Source organism: Pteropus alecto, unplaced genomic scaffold (assembly GCF_000325575.1).
Source record: "Pteropus alecto unplaced genomic scaffold, ASM32557v1 scaffold111, whole genome shotgun sequence".
Lineage (NCBI taxonomy): Eukaryota > Metazoa > Chordata > Mammalia > Chiroptera > Pteropodidae > Pteropus > Pteropus alecto.
In genome coordinates, this window is record NW_006431915.1 from 4,542,567 (window position 1) to 4,561,302 (window position 18,736).

Below are 18,736 nucleotides of genomic sequence, written 5' to 3' on the forward strand. Positions count from 1 at the left end.
GGAAAGTTCTGAGGCTGGAGCTAGTGAACCTCAGCAAGGGTCTCGCCTCAGCTGATCTCACCTTGCACTGGCGTCTTTTCAAAATTGGAGCGGGGAAGGAGTTTTGTGAAAGGGGCACATGGAGGGCTTTTGGGGTGCTGTTCAGGGAGCTAGATACACGGGTGTGTTCATCTTGCAAAAGTTCATTGAGCCGTATGCTTATATGCACTTATGATTTGTGCATCTATCTTTATGTATGTATGTTGTACTCTGATAAAAAGCTTACGAAATCTAATTCGAGAGTGGTGGTAGATATGTCTCCCTATGCCTTTCTTGTTCCAGAGGTAGAGCAGGAGGCAGTTTGCTGGGGTTCTTTAAGGAGCCATCTCTGTTTGCTGTCTTAGAGTCTAGCCTCTGATCGCCCAACTCTATTGGAATCGATCTCCTGTGGCCAAACCCGTTGGACTTTTTCAGTGTTTGACACTCTTGCCTACTTCCCCTTTTTGTGAAATATTCCTGCCCCTTGGCTTACAGAACTCAATGTTTTTGCTGTCTTTGGCTCCAGCTCCATCTCCTTTGCAGACCTCTCTTCCAAGAATCATTCCTTGAAGTTCCTAAGTGTTCTGTGCTAGGCCTGCCCTGTTTCTAACTCTGCAAATTCTCCCTGGATGATCTCATCCCCTCTTATGGCCAACCCTGGGCTGATGACTCACAAATAAATATCTTGAGCCTATACTTCTCTCCTGAGCTGTGGACCACTTAGCCAACTGCTTCTTTGACACTCTACTTGAACATTTCAGTGGTTACTCCATTTGACATGTTCTTGGACAGAATCTACTTTCTCTCTGCACTCCTATCCAAAAACATATTCCTCCTTATGTGTTTCTTATTTCAGGGAACGGCCCCACCATCAGTCTTGGGGTTGGGCTCAATTCCCTGTGGTAGACTATATTATTGTTTAGCAAATGCCCTCCCTTCCCTTTCGGTTTGGGAGCAGAGAATACTTCTGTACTCCATTGGCTTAGGGCTTGTTCACAGGTCTTCCTATTAGAGGCTTTAGTGGCATTATGCTAGGAGGCATCTGTGTGTCTGCCTCCCACAGTGCTCCCGCCATCTGTCACCAAAAGAGCATGCTACAGCCTGGGTCCCTGAATGGGAGCAATGTGGGTAAGACCTGAGCTTGACCCGTAGCTTGGAGCCGAGCCCAGTTGACCCACAGACCCACGTGCAAGAAATAAGTGTTTGTTGTTGTAAGCCACTAAGATTTACATACTTTTCCATCTCCTCATCCTCCACATTCAAGCAAAAGACCTCCTACATCTGTCTTGATACATCCAGTGCTTCCATATCCCACTGCTGTGGGCCTGCTCCAAGCTTTTATCACCTCCTGCTTGGACTCTTGCAAGTCTTTTTAATGGTGTCCTCACATTCAATCTTGTCCCTTCTAGTCTAATCTCCACACTGAGGCTTCATAAAAATGATCTTCACAAAATCCAGGTCGGTTCCACCCCTTCTTTAGGCATTCCAAGGGCTTGCCGTCACCCTTAGCAAAACGCCCAAGTCCACGGCACTCAAGGCCCTCAACCCTCTGGCCTCCGTGGCATCTCCTGCTCCCCTCTCCCCACTTCTCCGTCTCCTCCACGCTCGGCCTGCATAACCATCTTTCAGCTCCTTGAGAGCCCCGTGCTTCTTCTTGCCCTGGGCCTTCACCAGGTCTCCTCCTCTGCCTGGAATACAATCCCACTTCCCTTGTCCAGCTTTGCCTGGACCATGCCTCTCATTCTTCAGGGGTCAATTTAGGAATGATGTCCCTTGGGAAGTCTCCTCTGATTCCCATTGGTCTGAGCAAGGTCCATTTTGTTTTGCTGCCGTTGCACCGTGAGAGTTTCCTACCAAAACACTCACCCCACTACTTCCGACGCTAACTTGCTTGTCTTTTCCACCAGGAATCAGCTCCCACAAAAGCAGGGACTGTCTCGTTCATTGCCACATTCCTAGTGCTTAACAAGTTGCTTGTGCTCATCCTTGGAGCTCAAATATTGTTTGTTGAATCAATATGATGTGAAAATGGTATAATGGGCTAAAGAAGTCCAAGATGGAAATGAAAACCATAAAACGTCTAGTCTTATCCTTTCATTATACAGATGAGGAAACTGAAACTCAGAGAGACCTTCACTAGACCAAGGTCCTGGAGGCTGTGAGAGGCAGAGCTGGAATTAGAGGGTTCTGATGGAGATTGTCTGGGCTTTATTTGCTGTCTGATTTGTCTAAGAAATAAAGGCTTCTTAGGTTCTTAGAACCAGCAGCATTAGTATCACCCGGGAGTGGGTTGGACTCTCAGGCCCTGCCCTAGACCCACTGAATCAGATCTTCATAACAAGATCAAGTCTGAGAAGCACTGGTTTCAGAGGCCAGAGGGAACAGAGTGCCTGCCTTAAAAGTCATTCCAATTCACGCAGGAAAGCCAGCTGGTAAAGTGGAAAAGAAAGCTTAGCTAAAATATTGTAGCATTCAGCGCAAGCTGTAGACGAAAAGCCAAAAGTGTGGGCCCCTCACCTTCTAAAGTTCCAGATAGTTGGCAAGTCCACAGCCTGGCCTGATGGAACAATGGTTCAACTTCAGGTGACATGAGCAACTTTCGTAGCTATTAAATTACTTTTACAAATGTATATTTATTTACCTGAACAATTCTACCATGCCGATTGAGGTGGCGGTGAAAGTGACATGTTCGTACCCTGCTAGTGGCATTGTCAGCTGGTGTTGCCTGTTTGGTAAACACTACAACATGTAGCAACAACTACAACGTAGTCTATGTCTTTGGACCAAGCAACACCATTTATGGGGCATTAAAATAATGCTAGGGAGATCATTCAACAGAAGTGAAAAGCTATATGCTTGAAGATGTTTACTACAGCTAAAAGTGGAAAATACTAAATAAAAAGGGAATGATTGAACAAAGCGCGCTATGCTATTCCATGAAGCCCATCTAAAATTAATTCTAATGTAACCGATGTGTCTCACTTCACCCGCTTGGGGTCCAAGGGTGGTGAAGGACACAGTCCCTGGGTTTTCAGTCCTGACTCTACCGTTTACGGCGTGACCTCGGGCAAGTTTACTTAACTGCTCTATGCCTCAGTTTCCTCATTCGTAACATGGGAATAATAACAATACTTCAGAGGAGTGTCGTGAGGATCAAATAATGTAATTGAGCTAATTAAAGTGGCTGAAATAGTGCCTCTCTATAAATTTCTATTATTATTACCTTTAACAGGCGAATTAAATGGCCTGATACTCCCACCCTACATGACACAAGAATGCTTTTCTTCTCCCCTCAGGACCTGACTTTCTGTGATAAGTCAGTGACCCCCAGGGATGTTCCCTCAGTCCTCCTGGGAGTCAGCCTGGTCTTCCAGCTCCAAGGAGAGAAGACAAGATAATTTGCTCAGTGGCCTGTACATCCCGTTATCTATGGCTCTCGTTGCTGTCATGGTTACCACTGAAACAGGTGATATAGGGGCCTTCTTGAATTCTTCCTCCTCTTGGATGATGCTTGATTGTGGCCTGGACTCCCAGTTCTTTAGTATACCCACAGGCACAGCCACTTCCTGAAAGAGACTTCCCTGAGGCGCCCGAGTCCTTGTGGCTGGGCGTGAATGAGGTCCCTTCCCTCCTCTCCCAACTTCTTGGTTCCTTTACATTTACCGCCTAGAGTGTCATCCCTTTCCGTGGAGAATTCTATTGGTCCAATGATATTAATGGCTACCATTAATTGAAAGCCTGCTGTAGCTCTATAAATATTGGTCCTCAGAACGAACCTATGAGATAGGTACCCTTATTCCTTACAGCGGGAGCCTCTGAAGTTCACGTGCATTAAGGCATTTGCCGGAGATCCACAGTTTGTAAGCGAAAAATCTGAGATTTTATCTCAGGTTTGTCTAATTCCAAAGCCCACACTCAGAACCACTACCCTAAACTGCCTCCCTATGTGGAGATATAAGCAAACGTTTATGATAAGTGATAACTAAAAAAGTAGGGTTGTATCACCGTAGTGAATACAGTTGTGCAAAAAATATGTCTGCATGTGGACAAAGCCTTGAGAATATTTGTAGTGTAAGAGCGAGATTATGCACGATTGCTTTCCTTTTAAGTAGTTTCTTTTAGGGATAGCTGTTATATGGTGTTTACAATTTTGAAAAAGCTGCCTTTCACCTGCAAAAATTCCTGTTTTTACCCCAATAGTTCTCAGGCTTGGCTGCACATGAGCGTCACCTGGTTGGGCTTTTAAAAGATACCCAACAGCTATAGTGATGAAGGGCAAAGTAGTGATTACACTTGGGCGTTACTGACAGTGGGGGGCGGCGAGGAGCCTTCTGGACGGCTGCATGTATTTATTTTGATCTGGGTGGTGAGGTCAAAGGTATATACAAATGCGGAAATTCACTGAACCGTGCTATCGATATTGGTGCACTGTAGATATATTTATGCGTGTGCGAATGTGTTTTTATAATAATCTCTTCTCTCCTTTCTTCTTTTTCTTCTCCTCCTCCTCTCCCTGCTTCCTGGCGTGTGTGTGGATGTGTGTCTCTAGAGTCTGAGAGTATTAGTTATACATTTTTTGCGTCTCTTAGTTTGCTTAATTCTACTTCCTCGTGAGTTACTTCTCTTTCTTGACATTGGCGTTCTTTAGTGTTGGCTTTCCTCAGATATTCGGCAATTCTCGACTGCCGTCTCTTCTTTGACTTAAGAAATGTCTGGTAAGTTTATGATGATTGTAGTTATGGTCCAAGTCACTGCCTCCCATCATTGTGGGAGTGATAGGCTGTCCTGGTGACTGTCTTTCAATATGGAGATTGCTTGTCCTCTCACCCCTCAAGTTTTCTAGAAATCTGGGGCCTCGGAATCTACACTCGGTACTTCTACCTGGAAGAGATGCTGCTGTCTGTCTCCCATTAGAGGTAAAGGAGAGAGATGGGCCGACAGGTCTCGCTGCTCCTCAAAGTGGTTTTTAAGTCATGTCCTCTGACCTAGCAGCATCAGCATCACCTGGGATTTTATTAGAAATGCAAATTCTCACTATATCAGAAATTCTGGGGTGGGGCTCAGCATCTATGCTTGAACCTGCCCTACAGATGATACCAATGCCCACTCTTGACAGTACCCCAGTTAATCTCCTGGACAATCACCTTTTCCCCTCCAAAACAGGAATTCTTGCAAGTACAGGTATACCTTGTTTTATAGTGCTTCGCTTTATTGTGCTTAATAGGTTCTTTTTTTTTAACAAATGGAAGGCAAGACCCTCCACCAGCACAAAGATTACAACCTGCTCTATTGTGATACTTGCTTTATCGCTATGGTCTGGAACCAAACCTGCAATATCTTTGCGATATGCCTGTGACTCGCTTTATTGTGGCGGTCTGGAACTGAACCCACGATATTTCTGAGGTATGCCTGGATTCCAAGCTGAGATTTCTTCCTTCCTTTTTCTCTGTCAATCCAGTTCCATCTGCTTTCTATCATTCTATCTCACATTTTCTGGTGGGCTGGTAGCACCCATTCTTTCTTTCCAGTGTTCTAATGGATTTTTGCTTTTATTTTTAACTGTGGCAAACATATAACATATAACATAAAATTTACCGTCTTAGCTAAGTGTATAGCTCAGTAACGTTAATAGATTCACACTATTGTGCAATCCTCCTCATCATCTATCTCCAGAACTATTTTCATCTTGCAAACCTGAAACTTTATACCCATTAAACAACAACTCCCTGTCTAATAGATTTCTTAAAAGCATTTTTTTCTGTCGTTAAATGGAATTTTGGGTGGGAATTGAGGTCACTATGTAGATGCATGGGCTCTGTATGCCATCCTTTAAAAATTTTGTGGTTAAATATACATAACAAAATTTATCATTTTGACCACTTTTAGCTATATAGGCATTAAATACATTCACATTGTTGTGCAATGATCACTATTATCCATCTCCAGAACTTTTTCATCTTCCCAAACTAAAACTCAGTATTCATTGAACACCAGTTCCCTATTCCTCCCTCCCTACCCACGCCCCTGGCAACCACTGTTCTACTTTCTGTCTTTATGAATTTGACTACTCTGATTACCTCATATGAGTAGAATTATAGAGCATTTGTCCTTTTGCGACTGGCTTATTTCACTTAGCATAATGTCTTCAAGGTTCATCCATTTGGTGGTATGTGTCAGAATTTCCTTCCTTTTTAAGGCTGAATTATAATCTGTTGTATGTGTATGTCACATTTTGTTTACCCATTCATCGTCCTTCAAGGCAGCGGTCCCCAACTTTTTGGCACTAGGGACCGGTGCTTCTATGAGAATCTAATGCCTGATGATCTGAGGTGGAGCTGAGGCAGTGATGCTAGCGCTGGGGAGCGGCTGCAGATACAGATGAAGCTTCAGTCGCTTGCCTGCCGCTCCCCTCCTGCTGTGTGGCCTGGTTCCTAACAGGTCATGGAGTGGTATTGTCTGTAGCCCTGGGTTTGGGGACCCCTGCTTCAAGGAACACTTAGGTTGCTTCCATTTTTTTGGATATTGTGAATAATCCTGCTATGAACATGGGTGAACAAATATTTCTTCATGTTCCTGCTTTCAATTCTTTTGGGTATGTAGACAGAAGTGGAATTGCTGAATCATATGGTAATTTTATTTCTAGTTTTTTGAGGAACTGCCATACTGTTTTCCACGGCAGCTACACCATTTTACATTCATGACAATACACGAGAGTTCCAGTTTCTTCATATCCTTGACACCACTTTTTTTTTTTTTTCTGATGATAGCCATCCTAATGGATGTGAAGTGGTATCCATTTGTGGTTTTAATTTTCATTTCTCTAATGTTTAGTGATGTTGAACACTTTTCCATGTGCTTATTGGACATTTGTATATCTTCTTTGAAGAAATATCTATTCTAGTACTTTGCTCATTTTTCAACTGTGTTGGGGTTTTTTTAGTCATCGAGTTTTGGTAGTTCTTTATATATTCTGGATATTCATGCCTTATCAGATACGTAATTTGCAAATATTTTCCCCATTCTGTTGGTGTCCTTTTCACTTTAATGGTGTCCTTTGATGTGCAGATGTTCTTCATTTTGATGAAGTCCAGTTTGTCTATTTTTTTCTTTTGTTGCTTGTGCCTTTGGTGTCTTACCCAAGGAAATCAGTGTTAAATCCATTGTTGTGAAGCCTAATATTTTCTTCTCTGTAAGCCATCCTGATCTAGCCTCTAACGGCAATGTTCAATTGTCTGCTACTTAAACATAAATATCTAGCTTTTCCCCATCCCCACCCTGCCCCTGTCATTAGCATGAACATTTAAAACCTGGCAATTTTGCTAGCAATTCAGAGTATGGATACAGCTGCTCTCTGATGAAAGGCTGAGACAAGCTGGAGTAAGTGCAGAAATCTCAGTGACCTTGATCTTAATCCTGATCATACTGAAAAGGACCTGGGAATAATAGAATAGGCAGAGTTTTGGGAATCAAGAGGACCTCTCTTAAAATCTTGCCTTATAGCCTGCCTTTTGAGCTTCAGTTTTTGTTGTATTTTTTATTTTTAAAATAGGGACAACAATAGAGATTTTATATATATCTATATCTATATCTATCTATCTATCTATCTATCTATCTATCTATCTATCTATCTATCTATCTATCTATGCCTGGCTGTTGAAAGCTAGAAGATCTAGTTATTAATTACCTTGTGTCAGACTTGGTTGACTCCCAAGATGTCTCCTCTAGCCCATGAGCATCTTCCATTTATATATATATGCCTGGCTGTTGAAAGCTAGGAGATCTAATTATTAATTACCTTGTGTCAGACTTGGTTGACACCCAAGATGTCTCCTCTAGCCCATGAGCATCTTCCAGGGTCGGGCTGGCACATCTTCATCTCTGGATCCCAACCCTTGATCCCAAGCCTGGTGAATGGGGGAACCTCAGTGGGCATTTGTTGAGTGAATGATTTGAAAAGTGAAAAATATCCCCTTGCAACGTCCCTGAAAGCCACGTCATTGTCATGGCACACAGATTTGCAGCTGTGGGTCTGAGAAGTCATGTGAAATGCGTTCTTGCCCTTTGAATGTATTTCTTTCCGCATTACGGACGCTGAGTAATGCCATCTTTTCCTCTCCTCTTCACTGCTGCTGTTATTTATTTACTTTCCAAATGAGACTGATCCTGCATCGAAGATGGGATTTTGGAAGGGATTTCAATGGAGGTGAAAGCCAGGTGCCCCAGTGTTCTGATTTTAGCATTGAAAGTCCTGAGTCTGAGAAACCCCTTGGTCCCAGGGTTTCCCTTGGAATGGTTGGTCATTCCAGAAAGACAAGGAGAAGCTGACTGGCAGATATGCTGACTACTAGGCAGAGGTCTTTTGAATTCCCTCTAAAGTTTGGTTTGATAGATTCTGTACGGTTCAGATAGGTTACATTGAATTTAGTACTTAGATAAATATGGAGCTGATCAGAATTTCATTCTGGTTTCATTCACATTTTTATTCTCTGTACAAAGTAATTCCATTGTCTGCCTTTGAAAAGTGACAGTGTGCAGCATTTCTTGACATCCTAAAGTGGCCAAAATTGAGACTGAGGAAATAAATGTATTAATTTTGGATCTTAGCTCCTTTTCTAAATCTATTTTTGGGCTTTAATTTGCTCTCATCAAAACCAGGCTTTCTTCCTTGGTGAAATATCTGTTCAAAGACAAATCATTATGTGTAATCTTCAGAGAAAGAGGAAGCAGGTTAATTTTACTTTAAAAACTCTGTCGGATGTCAAAGCAGGTAGGAGGCGTAAAACGTGGGCTTAAACTGTTTTAAAAATTTATTCGAAAAGAGTTGTGGTTAATATTTTTCACCTCGGTTATTATTTCTGAGTTCAAATTTAGTGGAAGATGATTACAATTACTTAACTGAAACAAGATCGGGCAGGTATTTTATTCTTTACAATCCCTCACTGGGCCAGCCGACTCCACGCACTTAGCTTCCACGGGTCCAGCCCCTCCCTGCTGTCAGTCCTCCCCTCAAAATGTCTAAAACATGGATCTGAACAAGTCATTCACCTGTTTAAAACTCCTCACGAGCCACCCCACTTCTCCTGAGAGAAAGTCCAAAGACATTCTGGGCTGGAATGAGCTGATCCTCCATTTATCCCATAAGAGGCTCTCTCACAGCCTCTTCAGAGCCCTCCACTTATTCTTATTACATAAAATGGATCATTTTAAGCTGAGCAATTCAGTGGCATTTGGTACAATTATGGTGTGGTGCAACCATCACTACTATCCAGTTTCAGAACATTTTTATCACCCTAAAAGGAAAACGCCTACACATAAAGCAGTCGTTCCCCGTGGCTCCCCGACTCCACAGTCCCACCCCTACCCCCAGCCTCCAGCAACTACCACTCTGCTTTCTGCCTCTGTGGATTTATCTATTCTGGATATTTCATATATTCAGAATCATGATATGGAATCATAGTATGTGACCTTCTATTATGTAATGCAGTATTTTCGAAGTTCATCTGTGTGGTGGCAGTATGAGATTTTCCTGCCTTTTTACATCTGAATAATATTCCATTGTACAGCTAGACCACAATTTGTTTATCCATTCATCTGTTTATGGACACGTGGATTGTTTCCACCTTTTGGCTGAGAATAGTATATACATGCCCCTGTGTTAGTTTGAGCCCCTGTTTTCAATTCTTTTAGGTATATACCTAGAAATGGAATTGCTGGGTCATGTGGTAATTCAATGTGTAACGTTTTGAAGAACTGCCAAACTGTTTTCTCTTGTGTTTCAATGATACAATACATTCAAGAGAATTTCTGTTTTAGTACAATTGTGAGATGCTTTTAAGTAAAACAGGCTGTATACATATCTGAGGGCAGGAATTGTACGTGGCTGCACAGAGAAGTTCTCAGTAAATGTTTGTGGAACTGAATTGACTATAGAAGGATAATATACAGCTTTACTCTTGAGGAAAATGTGGTGTATATGAAGAGGCTTTGACTATGAGTATTGTGCTAAGTGGAGATGTGGGTGGATGAGGCAAAGAAGACCCTACCAACTCCTTTGGATAAAGAGAAAGGAAGACAGGTATGGTAGAACTAGTTATCCATAGACATCGCTTCTACTGCTGGTCTGCCTTTAACTAACTCATTATAATTCTCTGGGAAGTTGAATTTCTCTCTGTGTCGAGTGAAATCGTTGAATAAATTAGTGTTATTCAATTTTTTTGGTTTGCTTTAAGCAATGGAAACATTCCTTTCACATAAACTCACAGGTGAAAGCCCAGTGTGGCTGGAGTATGCAGGTAAGGGGAGGGGCAGGATGCAGGGAAGGTCACCGACCAGAATGCAGGGCACTCTCTGTCCCTGCAGCCCCAAGTACCTTGGCAGGACTCCAAGACTCCAAGATCCCAGAACATTCTGAGCTCCCCTCTGTAGCTCTGAGAGAACTCTGTTCTACAAAGATTAAGAAAGCATTAATGTACACAAGTCCCTAGTCTGCAAAGAAGTATTTTTTTCCAAGCAATAGAGGACAGCTTAAGGATTTACATAGCAACTTGAACAAGAAAAGAACAAAAGGTCTTTTTGTGAAAAATTATACTAATACACTTGGTTAAAAAGGGAATCCCCAACCTCCTTCTTGCCTCCTCCTACTTAAAAAGAAAAGATGTCGCAGGTTGATTCTATGAACAGAATTGTCAAACATTTCTGCTTTCCTAACAGAACAGATTCCTACACCATGACAGCATTTCCCGTGAAAATGTCCTGCTCTGTACAAAGGCCAAACATATTAACGTGCAGGCCTAGGCTCGTCCTTACAATCCGGGTTCCCCTCTCCCCCTTTCTTCCTCTCTCCCCCTCCCCATCTCTTCTTCCTTTTTTTTTCTGTCCTTCCCTCCCCCACATCTGGTAAAATGTCTTAAAAGCATGATATTTACACTCCACCCTCGCGTTGTCTTTTCTCTCTAGTTCTCTGTTTTTGAATTAGCCTGCAAAATCTGGGGTCAGCTGAGTCCCCCAGACCATTTCCTGACACGCCTACCAGTCGGCAGGCCATCACCTGTGTCCCTCCACAGTGATTGTTGCTGACACTTGTCTTTCTTTGGTCTTGTTCACTTCTTGATTTCTGCTGAAGCTCATTGGTAGGTGACGCTTCTGAAAATATACTGCCCGAACCCCAAAATCTCTTCTATTTATTCAGGTTGAAGCATGGAAATAGTTGAGGCGTAGACTTTAGTCAGGCACTGAGACTGAAGATGGTTTACACAGATGTCTGAATTAACCCCAAAACACACGTTGTTTCTCTCATTAACATTCCTACTTGCCTTCGGAGAAGCACAGTTTAAGTAGTGCAACCACAAACATCCACATTCCACTGTTAACCCTCTCATTCCTTTTTTAATTTTTTTTTTTTTATTTTTGCAAGGCTCTTATTTAAATTCTAGAACTTCCTTTAAAACAGTTCCTAAACAGTAACTGTACCTTTTGGTGGCAGAGACTTATTATAAAAATAAAAAAAAAATTCAGTTTTACTATCCCTCTGATTTTACTTGCTTAATATTTGCTTTCACTCCAAAATGGGCATAAATATAAACACTGTCATATTGTCACCCTTTCTTTAAATGATGTTTAAAAGGGAACTTACAGTTTTCCGGAGGATGCCCGCATGCCAACAATCCCTCTTGCTCCACCATGATGCTGTTGGACTAATGGAGAATTGAATGCCGTAATCCTCTAAGCAGCCCTTCAAAATGATTTAGAAAAGCTAAAATCTGTCTTGTAAAGCCCAGAACTTGTCTCAGAAATCTTGCCTCGATCGGCTTTCAAAATGTAATGCAACATGATTATTTTCCTCTGGGGAAACCTGTGAAACAGGTCTTTGGGCTTCATTTCATGTGTCAGAGTTTTAATTGATTCTTTGCTGTGCCTATCCACCCCATAATAGCAGTGCTGAGCACAGGACGTGTTTTACAGGAATAGTCACCCAGGGCTTAATTTGTTGTTTCACAGCAGACAGACGATTTCACAATGAAAATAAATCTGTTTCGTGCCCTGAGAATTTCTTCCTGATGAAGCGTGCTCTGCTGATATTGACAGTGCAATCTTTGGTAGACTTCAGCTAGCACTGATATGGTTCCAGGAAAAACCGAGTTGCTGTTCCTTGCCAATTCTAGAAGAATCTTTTGGTTGAGGGGAAGGGCACCACAGAACTCTAATCCTTGAGTTCATTTACTTTTCTCTTGAGACTTGAATCAGGACAGGGGTGATCCACGTGCTCTTATTATAATCCCATATAAAGCTCCTTCACAGGTGTTCTCTCATTTGGTTCTCAGATAACATTGTGAGGAGGGCAGGACAGGTATCATTATGTTCATTTTACAGATAAGAAAAAAGAGTCCCAAAGAGCCTTGCAATCTACCCAAGGGACCATAGATTATAAGTGGCCAAGCAAGAACTAGAAAGCAGATATTCTTTTTAATATTTACCATCTCTCTTAGGGAGCAGCCAAGAATGCTCTCTACTCAGAGCTTGGGGCAGTACAATCTCACTCCTACTTCCAAACACAATTTGTTCATTCATTCAATCAAACATTTGTAGTGAGTATGAATTTTGGGGCTCAAAATTCAGATTCGCCAAGCAAAAGTAGCTTTAATTTTTTAGAACTTCAATTAAATTCTCTCTTGGGCCCTCATCGCTCCTCCTGGTGGCAGAAGTTTCTGTACTCTGTGACTTCCTGAGCTTGTCTTCAGTTGCAAGGGAAAGTGGGAAAACCTAGAAAGCTTATCGTTGGACAGTTTGCTGCTCCAAGTTTTCATTCCCCTTCTCTCTTTACTTTTGTTTACTTTTCAGAGTCCTCAGGTAGCTGCTTTTAATACCTTCTACATCATTTTTAGTTGTAATTAGAGCTTAGAGAAAGGTAGGCTGTAGTGGGCTTTCATCCATCTTGCTGGGGACCAGAAGTTTTTCTAATTCTTTTTAAGTTTCACGTTTTTAGTTTTAAAACTTTGATTCTTCTGGAATTAATTTTGAAGAATAATGTAGAATATACTACTACTACTACTATTGTTGTTGTTGGTATTATTATTATTACTATTACTGTTATAGGTAGGAGAATAAATCAGAAGCCTTAGTGGGAAGACTGTGGGATTTGTAGTTAGATCAGTCTGGGTTCAAATGACTCCACCACTTACAAGTTTGTGACGTTGGACATGACCTCTCTAATTCCAGCTTCCTCATCAGGTGAATGGAGATATGATAGTATCTGCCTAATAGAGTTGCTGCGAATATTAAGTGAGATAATGCTAGTAAAGTATTTTGCACAATGTCTGGCACCTATTAGGAACTTCATAAATAGCAGTTATTGTGGCTTTGGTGATGGTGATAATTATTGTTCTTATATAAGTCATGAGACAAAGTCACCACGGTTGTGAGTCAAGTGCACTGAGGGCTTGGGAAGATGTTATTTAACCACAGTGCATACTTCAAACCAAATGTGTATGAGGTCTGAATCAATGAGATAGATTTGAATTTGTGGGATCAGGAGATGTGACTGGGAAAATGGAGAATGTTGTGGGTAACACCATTCACACCTCCCTCAGTGAATGTTAGTAGACAAGGAAAATAAAGAACCTACAATTTTTAAGATAGTGTTTTTCAAAGTGGATCAGAATCACCTGGTACACTTGTTCAGATGCAAGTTCTTGGGTTCCACTCCTGACCTATGAAATCAGAACCGTGGGCAGGGCCCGAGAATCTGCATATCGTAGACTTCCTAGGTAATTCTTTTGTGCACCAGAATTTGAGAAACGCTTCTCTAGAAAGGAAAGGAAGAAGGTGCGTGTAGGCTTGGGAGAGAGAAGAGGAAAAGAAAATGAAGACAAAACAGAAGAGAAAGAGAAGAGGGCTACTGCTGTGAATTAGGGTATTAACATCTTCCCTTTCTAAATCTTCACTGGCCTGCTGCTAACATCATGATAGAACACAACCTGGATCCCAGTTCTTATGGGTCACTCAAAAAGTCCATTTAGTCAACCAAAAGTTTTGGAGTCTACCTGTGAACCAGCACCCTGGAAAGGACGGAGGAAAGAGGTCATCATCCAGTGATGGAGAAAGACACAGAAAGGTACCGTGACAGAAAAATGCATCAGGTGTAAATGGAAGGCTGAAGCAGGCACACTAAACTCAGACTGGGGAGATCAAGAAGTGGCGTATGGGAAGAGAGGTACCTGGACTGAGTTTACTCTTGTGGAGAGTAAACATTCACTAGGAAGAGAGGAAAAGAATTAGCAGGGAAAGGGGAGAGTGAGAACTAATGACCCCAGAGACAGACAGTAGGGTATTTCCAGGGCTGTCCTGGCTCAGTGTTACTGAAGGAGGCAGTGAGAAATGGGGTGGCTGTTCCATCAGAATAGTGGTCAGTAGTCGATATTCCTACAGTAGTAGCCATACCATGAAAGAACCTATGGGTTATGTTAAGGAGGAACCATCCATGAGTGAAACCAAAGGGTGACTTGGCAAGATTCTCATTCGGAGTTTTAAATATATATATTTTTTTCAGGACGGAAATAGCTTTACTGATTTTTCCAATTATAACGATAATACATGCTGACTGTGAAAATAAAAAAGATAATTCGGAAAGCTACAAAGAAAGTAAAAGTCACCTGGCATTTCGACACCCAGAGAAAATCTGCAATTAATTTATTTGTGCTTGTCCTTCCAGACTTTCCTAGTCTAGGGGTGTGTACATCCACCCACATGCATTTACACACAACATGTTTTTAAGTGAAATCATTTAACACATGTTGTGTAATGCCATCTTTTAATACTTTTCCCCCTGACTGTATTTAGTGGGCATCTTTCTCTGTCAGTAAATATAGATTTGTACTTTAACCACAATTGCTAACAGCTCTGTTCACTTCTGATCTTCTCCTCACTCCCTCTCCAGGCTCTGGGCCTCTTCCCATTTGGCCTCACTCCAAGCATCAGCTCAGGCTCAGCACCCAAGTCCGTAAGCAGCTGGGGCCACTGGGCTGTGGGATTCCGATTCCAGTAGTGCTTATCTGATGGTTAATTTTACGCGTCAATGTGATTAGACTGTGGGGTGCCCAGATACACAGTTAAACATTGTTCTGGGTTTGTCTGTGAGGGTGTTTTTCAATGAGTTTAACATTTAAACTGGTAAACCAAGTAAAGCAAATTGCCCTCCCCAATGTGAATGAGCCTCATCTAGTCCATGGAAGGCCTGAATAGAACAAACAGGGAGAGCAAAGAGGAATTTGCTCTCTTTGCTTGTCTTCAAGCTGGGACATCGGTCTTCTTCTGCCTTTGGACTCAGAATTGAACTGGAACTTACAGCATGGGTTCTTCTGGTTTTCAGGCCTCACACTTGGACTGGAACTATACCACGGGCCTCCAGCTTGTCTTGGGATTTCTCAGCCTCCATGATCATGTGAGCCAATTTTTAATGATAAATTATGTGTGTGTGTGTGTGTGTGTGTGTGTGGTTTTTAATGATAAATTGTGTGTGTGTGTGTGTGTGTGTGTGTGTGTGTGTGTGTGTGTGTGTATTCTCTGGAGAATCCTAATGCAGCTTCCTGCCTTGTTTCTTGTTTCTCTGTGTCTTCCTGGTCTACCACCTCTCTGTGGCCAAGTCCCTTGCTCTGTCCCCTCAGTCATAGAAACTTGGTTTTCAATAATGCTCTTCCTGTCCTATCACTCAGCTGATTAATGTTTCCATGGCTCCCTATGGCCTTCAGGATGAAGTCCTGGCCTTCCCTAGGCTGGCCCAGAAGCCTTCTCACCGATCTCTCCAACCTCGTCTCCCATCATCTTCAGCTACCCTTCCCCGCCTCTCATTCCTGATTTATGGCACAGCAGCATAGTCTGCTTATATTTCCTGCTCCTGCTTCTTTGCTGTTGATCATGCTTTTCCTGCTCCCTTGAATGCCCTCAGCCTCCAAATGTATCTGGTTCACCTGGCTAACTCTGATTCAGCCTTGAAGACTCCACTCAGTCATTACCTTTTCCAGAATTGTCCCTGACGCAATTTAGCCTAGATTAGCTGCCCCTCTGGTTACTCTAAAAATACTCAGTGTTTCCCTTTGTTGTTTCTCTTATTAGGTTGTATTAGAATTGTCTAGTATGTGTCTTTTTCAGCAGATTGTTAGCTCCTTATATAACTGTATTTCTAAACCCTAAAATGTAATTGGTACTAAATAATTGTTTGTTAAATGAACAAACTCAAGTCTTTGTAGAGGAGGATCCTTATTACCAGCTGTCAAACTCTTTTCATTCTACCTACCCTGGTGGCTCAGACCTCTGTCCTGTTGTTTCCACTTGAATCTCTGCTGATTGCTTCTTTCTGCTGCCTAGATAGGCGTCTGGACTTTGTATTTGGTTTGGAGCTTGGCTTGAGCTTCCTTTCTGCCTCTGTCTTCTCTCTTTTGCTGATCTTCTCATTTGGACTCATATGTCCAGCCTTTTCCTAATAAACTAATGATCCTCTGTCACCTGGGTCTGTTGAAATTCAAGGCCGAAACTTCTCCATCCAATCCATCTTGTCACTCAAAAAATTCTGTTATCTCCAGATTCCCTGTTATACTTCATAGACATTAAACATTATTATAAATTTTATTTGATTATAATAACACCTCGACAAAATGCCCTTTATGACAAAACCACAAATCTGTGCATTTATGTGGTTATGTTAAGTTCGCAGGATGCTTTCTTCATTCAAGCGTGGTGGGTTATTATCCCCATTTTACAGATGAGGAAATTGAGGCTCCCATCATCTTCAGCTAGAGGAGTTAAATGAACTACTCGAGGCCTCATAGCCAGAGAATGACCTTAGTTGAGGTCCTTTGACTCCAGAGCTTTCAACTCTTTGCGTTCACCAAGGCATTAAAACATTAGACATACCTTAAAAACAGATATATCTGACTGTAGGCTTAAAAACATGCTCTCTCCAAGTGCATCTTCTATACTACCGTTAGCGTAACTTTAAAGGCACTTAGATTCAGGGTAGATTTCTTCCTTGATTACAGTTCTACAGTGGACCCTGGTCCCTCATCTATTACATGGGGTTCTGTTGAACCCAGGACCTTAGTCTCACCCTGCATTGTAGCATACACTACCACTTACCTTGCTCTAAAGGCCAATGGTGGTCCATGCCTTGGTGCTCTTTGACAAAACCTTCCACCTCCACCCCATCTGCCTTTTGCCTGCCCATTATCCCCTTCCTATCTAGCTGAGGCATCACCTCTACTCTGCATTTATGTTTAACACACCCCCATCCTTACTCTCCCTACTATCTTCTTCATGGTGTCATTGAGTGAGTCATACTCTTTTGTCCCAGCACCTCTGTGATACTGTTTTGATTATCCATCTGACTCCCTCTGAAGACCTTATATTTCCTCCAGTTAAAAACGAGGCCCAAGTCCTCCTATGTTTATAGACACAGCACTTAGCACAAGTCCAGCACAGAGTAAAAGGTAGTAGATGTTCATTGAATGGATAGATGGATGGTTAGATGAAAGGATAGATGGATGGATAGATGAATGGACAGATTGCTGGCTGGACGGTTGCAATAGTGACTTTAAGGTGCTATTTCAAATCCAGGTGTTTGATAAGTTAGAGTGCATTTCTCCTTCCTCTTCAGTCATTTATTATGTCGTGGACCACATATATGTTAGTGGTCCACCAGATTATAATGGACGTGAAAAATTCCTATCTCCTAGTGACATTGTAGCCATCATAGCATTGCAGGGCAATGCATTACTCACACATTTGTGGTGATGTTGATGTTAAATCTACTATGCTGCCAGTCATATAAAAGTATGGTACATACAATTGTGTACAGTACATAATACTTGATAATGATAATAAACAACTATGTTACTGGTTTATGTATTTTCTATGCTATACTTTTATCATTATTTTGGAGTGTACTCTTTCTACTTATAAAAAAAAGTTTGCTGTAAAACAGTATGCTGTGTCGGGCTGGCAGCAGCCTCATACATTTCGTGTTTACCATGCCACTTGATTGCATAATTTTCTCGTTTTTGACTTAAGTGTAACATCACTCTGTGATGTTCTCACAACAACGAAATTGCCTAACAATGAATTTCTCAGAATGTATCTTTGTCATTTCATGACACGTGACTATATTTTCTCCAATTGCGAAGTAACTAAATGTCTTCAATGGAACATAAGAAATAGAATGAACTAATTTTCCCCTTCGAATAGTACATTCATTGAGCCATAGAGGAAACACAAAATCACCTGTTTTAGGCCTCGGCCTTCAGACCTGTCAATGGGTTGGTCATCTTTTTCTTAGATCATATTAATAACATTCCAATTGTTAGAAAGAACTACTTATACTGATCACAAGCCTGCCTCCCTGAAACTTCTGCCCATGGTCCAGTTTTGGCTTTTTGAACCAATAAAGATGACTAATCCCTCTTTAACATAGCCTGTATTATTCAAGACTCTGCTACAAGTGACAGAAAACTCAGTGCAAGCCAGGCCAAGAAAAAAGACATTTACTGCTTCCTGTAAGCCAACTGCAGAATGATGAGGATAGAGCTATTCCCATAGCTAACTGAACCCTCACACTCCATCTCTGCATTTCTTAGTTTGCCTTCTATTTGTATGTTTACTTCACTATTTCAAGTTCTCCCAAGCGGCTGGGGATATGAGTCCTACCATCTCTGCACATACACGCCCTTTAACT

The 18,736-nt window shown here is 41.8% G+C and overlaps 1 protein-coding gene across 10 annotated transcripts in view; it reads left to right on the forward strand.

The window, feature by feature from the left end:
* Positions 1-18,736, forward strand: part of LOC112472943 (vesicle-associated protein 4-2-like) — a 65,438-nt gene that overhangs the window by 26,049 nt on the left and 20,653 nt on the right. For 3 of the 10 annotated variants that reach the window (XR_003043864.1, XR_003043862.1, XM_025041501.1), the window contains exons 1-4: positions 9,989-10,093; positions 13,984-14,128; positions 14,951-15,013; positions 15,383-15,454. The exons of 1 other annotated variant lie outside the window; for it this stretch is intronic. Coding sequence is in view for 5 of the 9 variants with exons in the window: in XM_025041501.1 (XP_024897269.1) it covers positions 10,041-10,093; positions 13,984-14,128; positions 14,951-15,013; positions 15,383-15,454 (333 nt within the window). In the remaining 4 variants the exon portion in view is untranslated. Of the gene's footprint in view, positions 1-9,986; positions 10,094-13,983; positions 14,129-14,950; positions 15,014-15,382; positions 15,455-18,736 lie in introns of those variants that run through there. 6 more of the 10 variants (XM_025041499.1, XM_025041497.1, XM_025041491.1 and 3 more) reach the window with 5 other exon arrangements.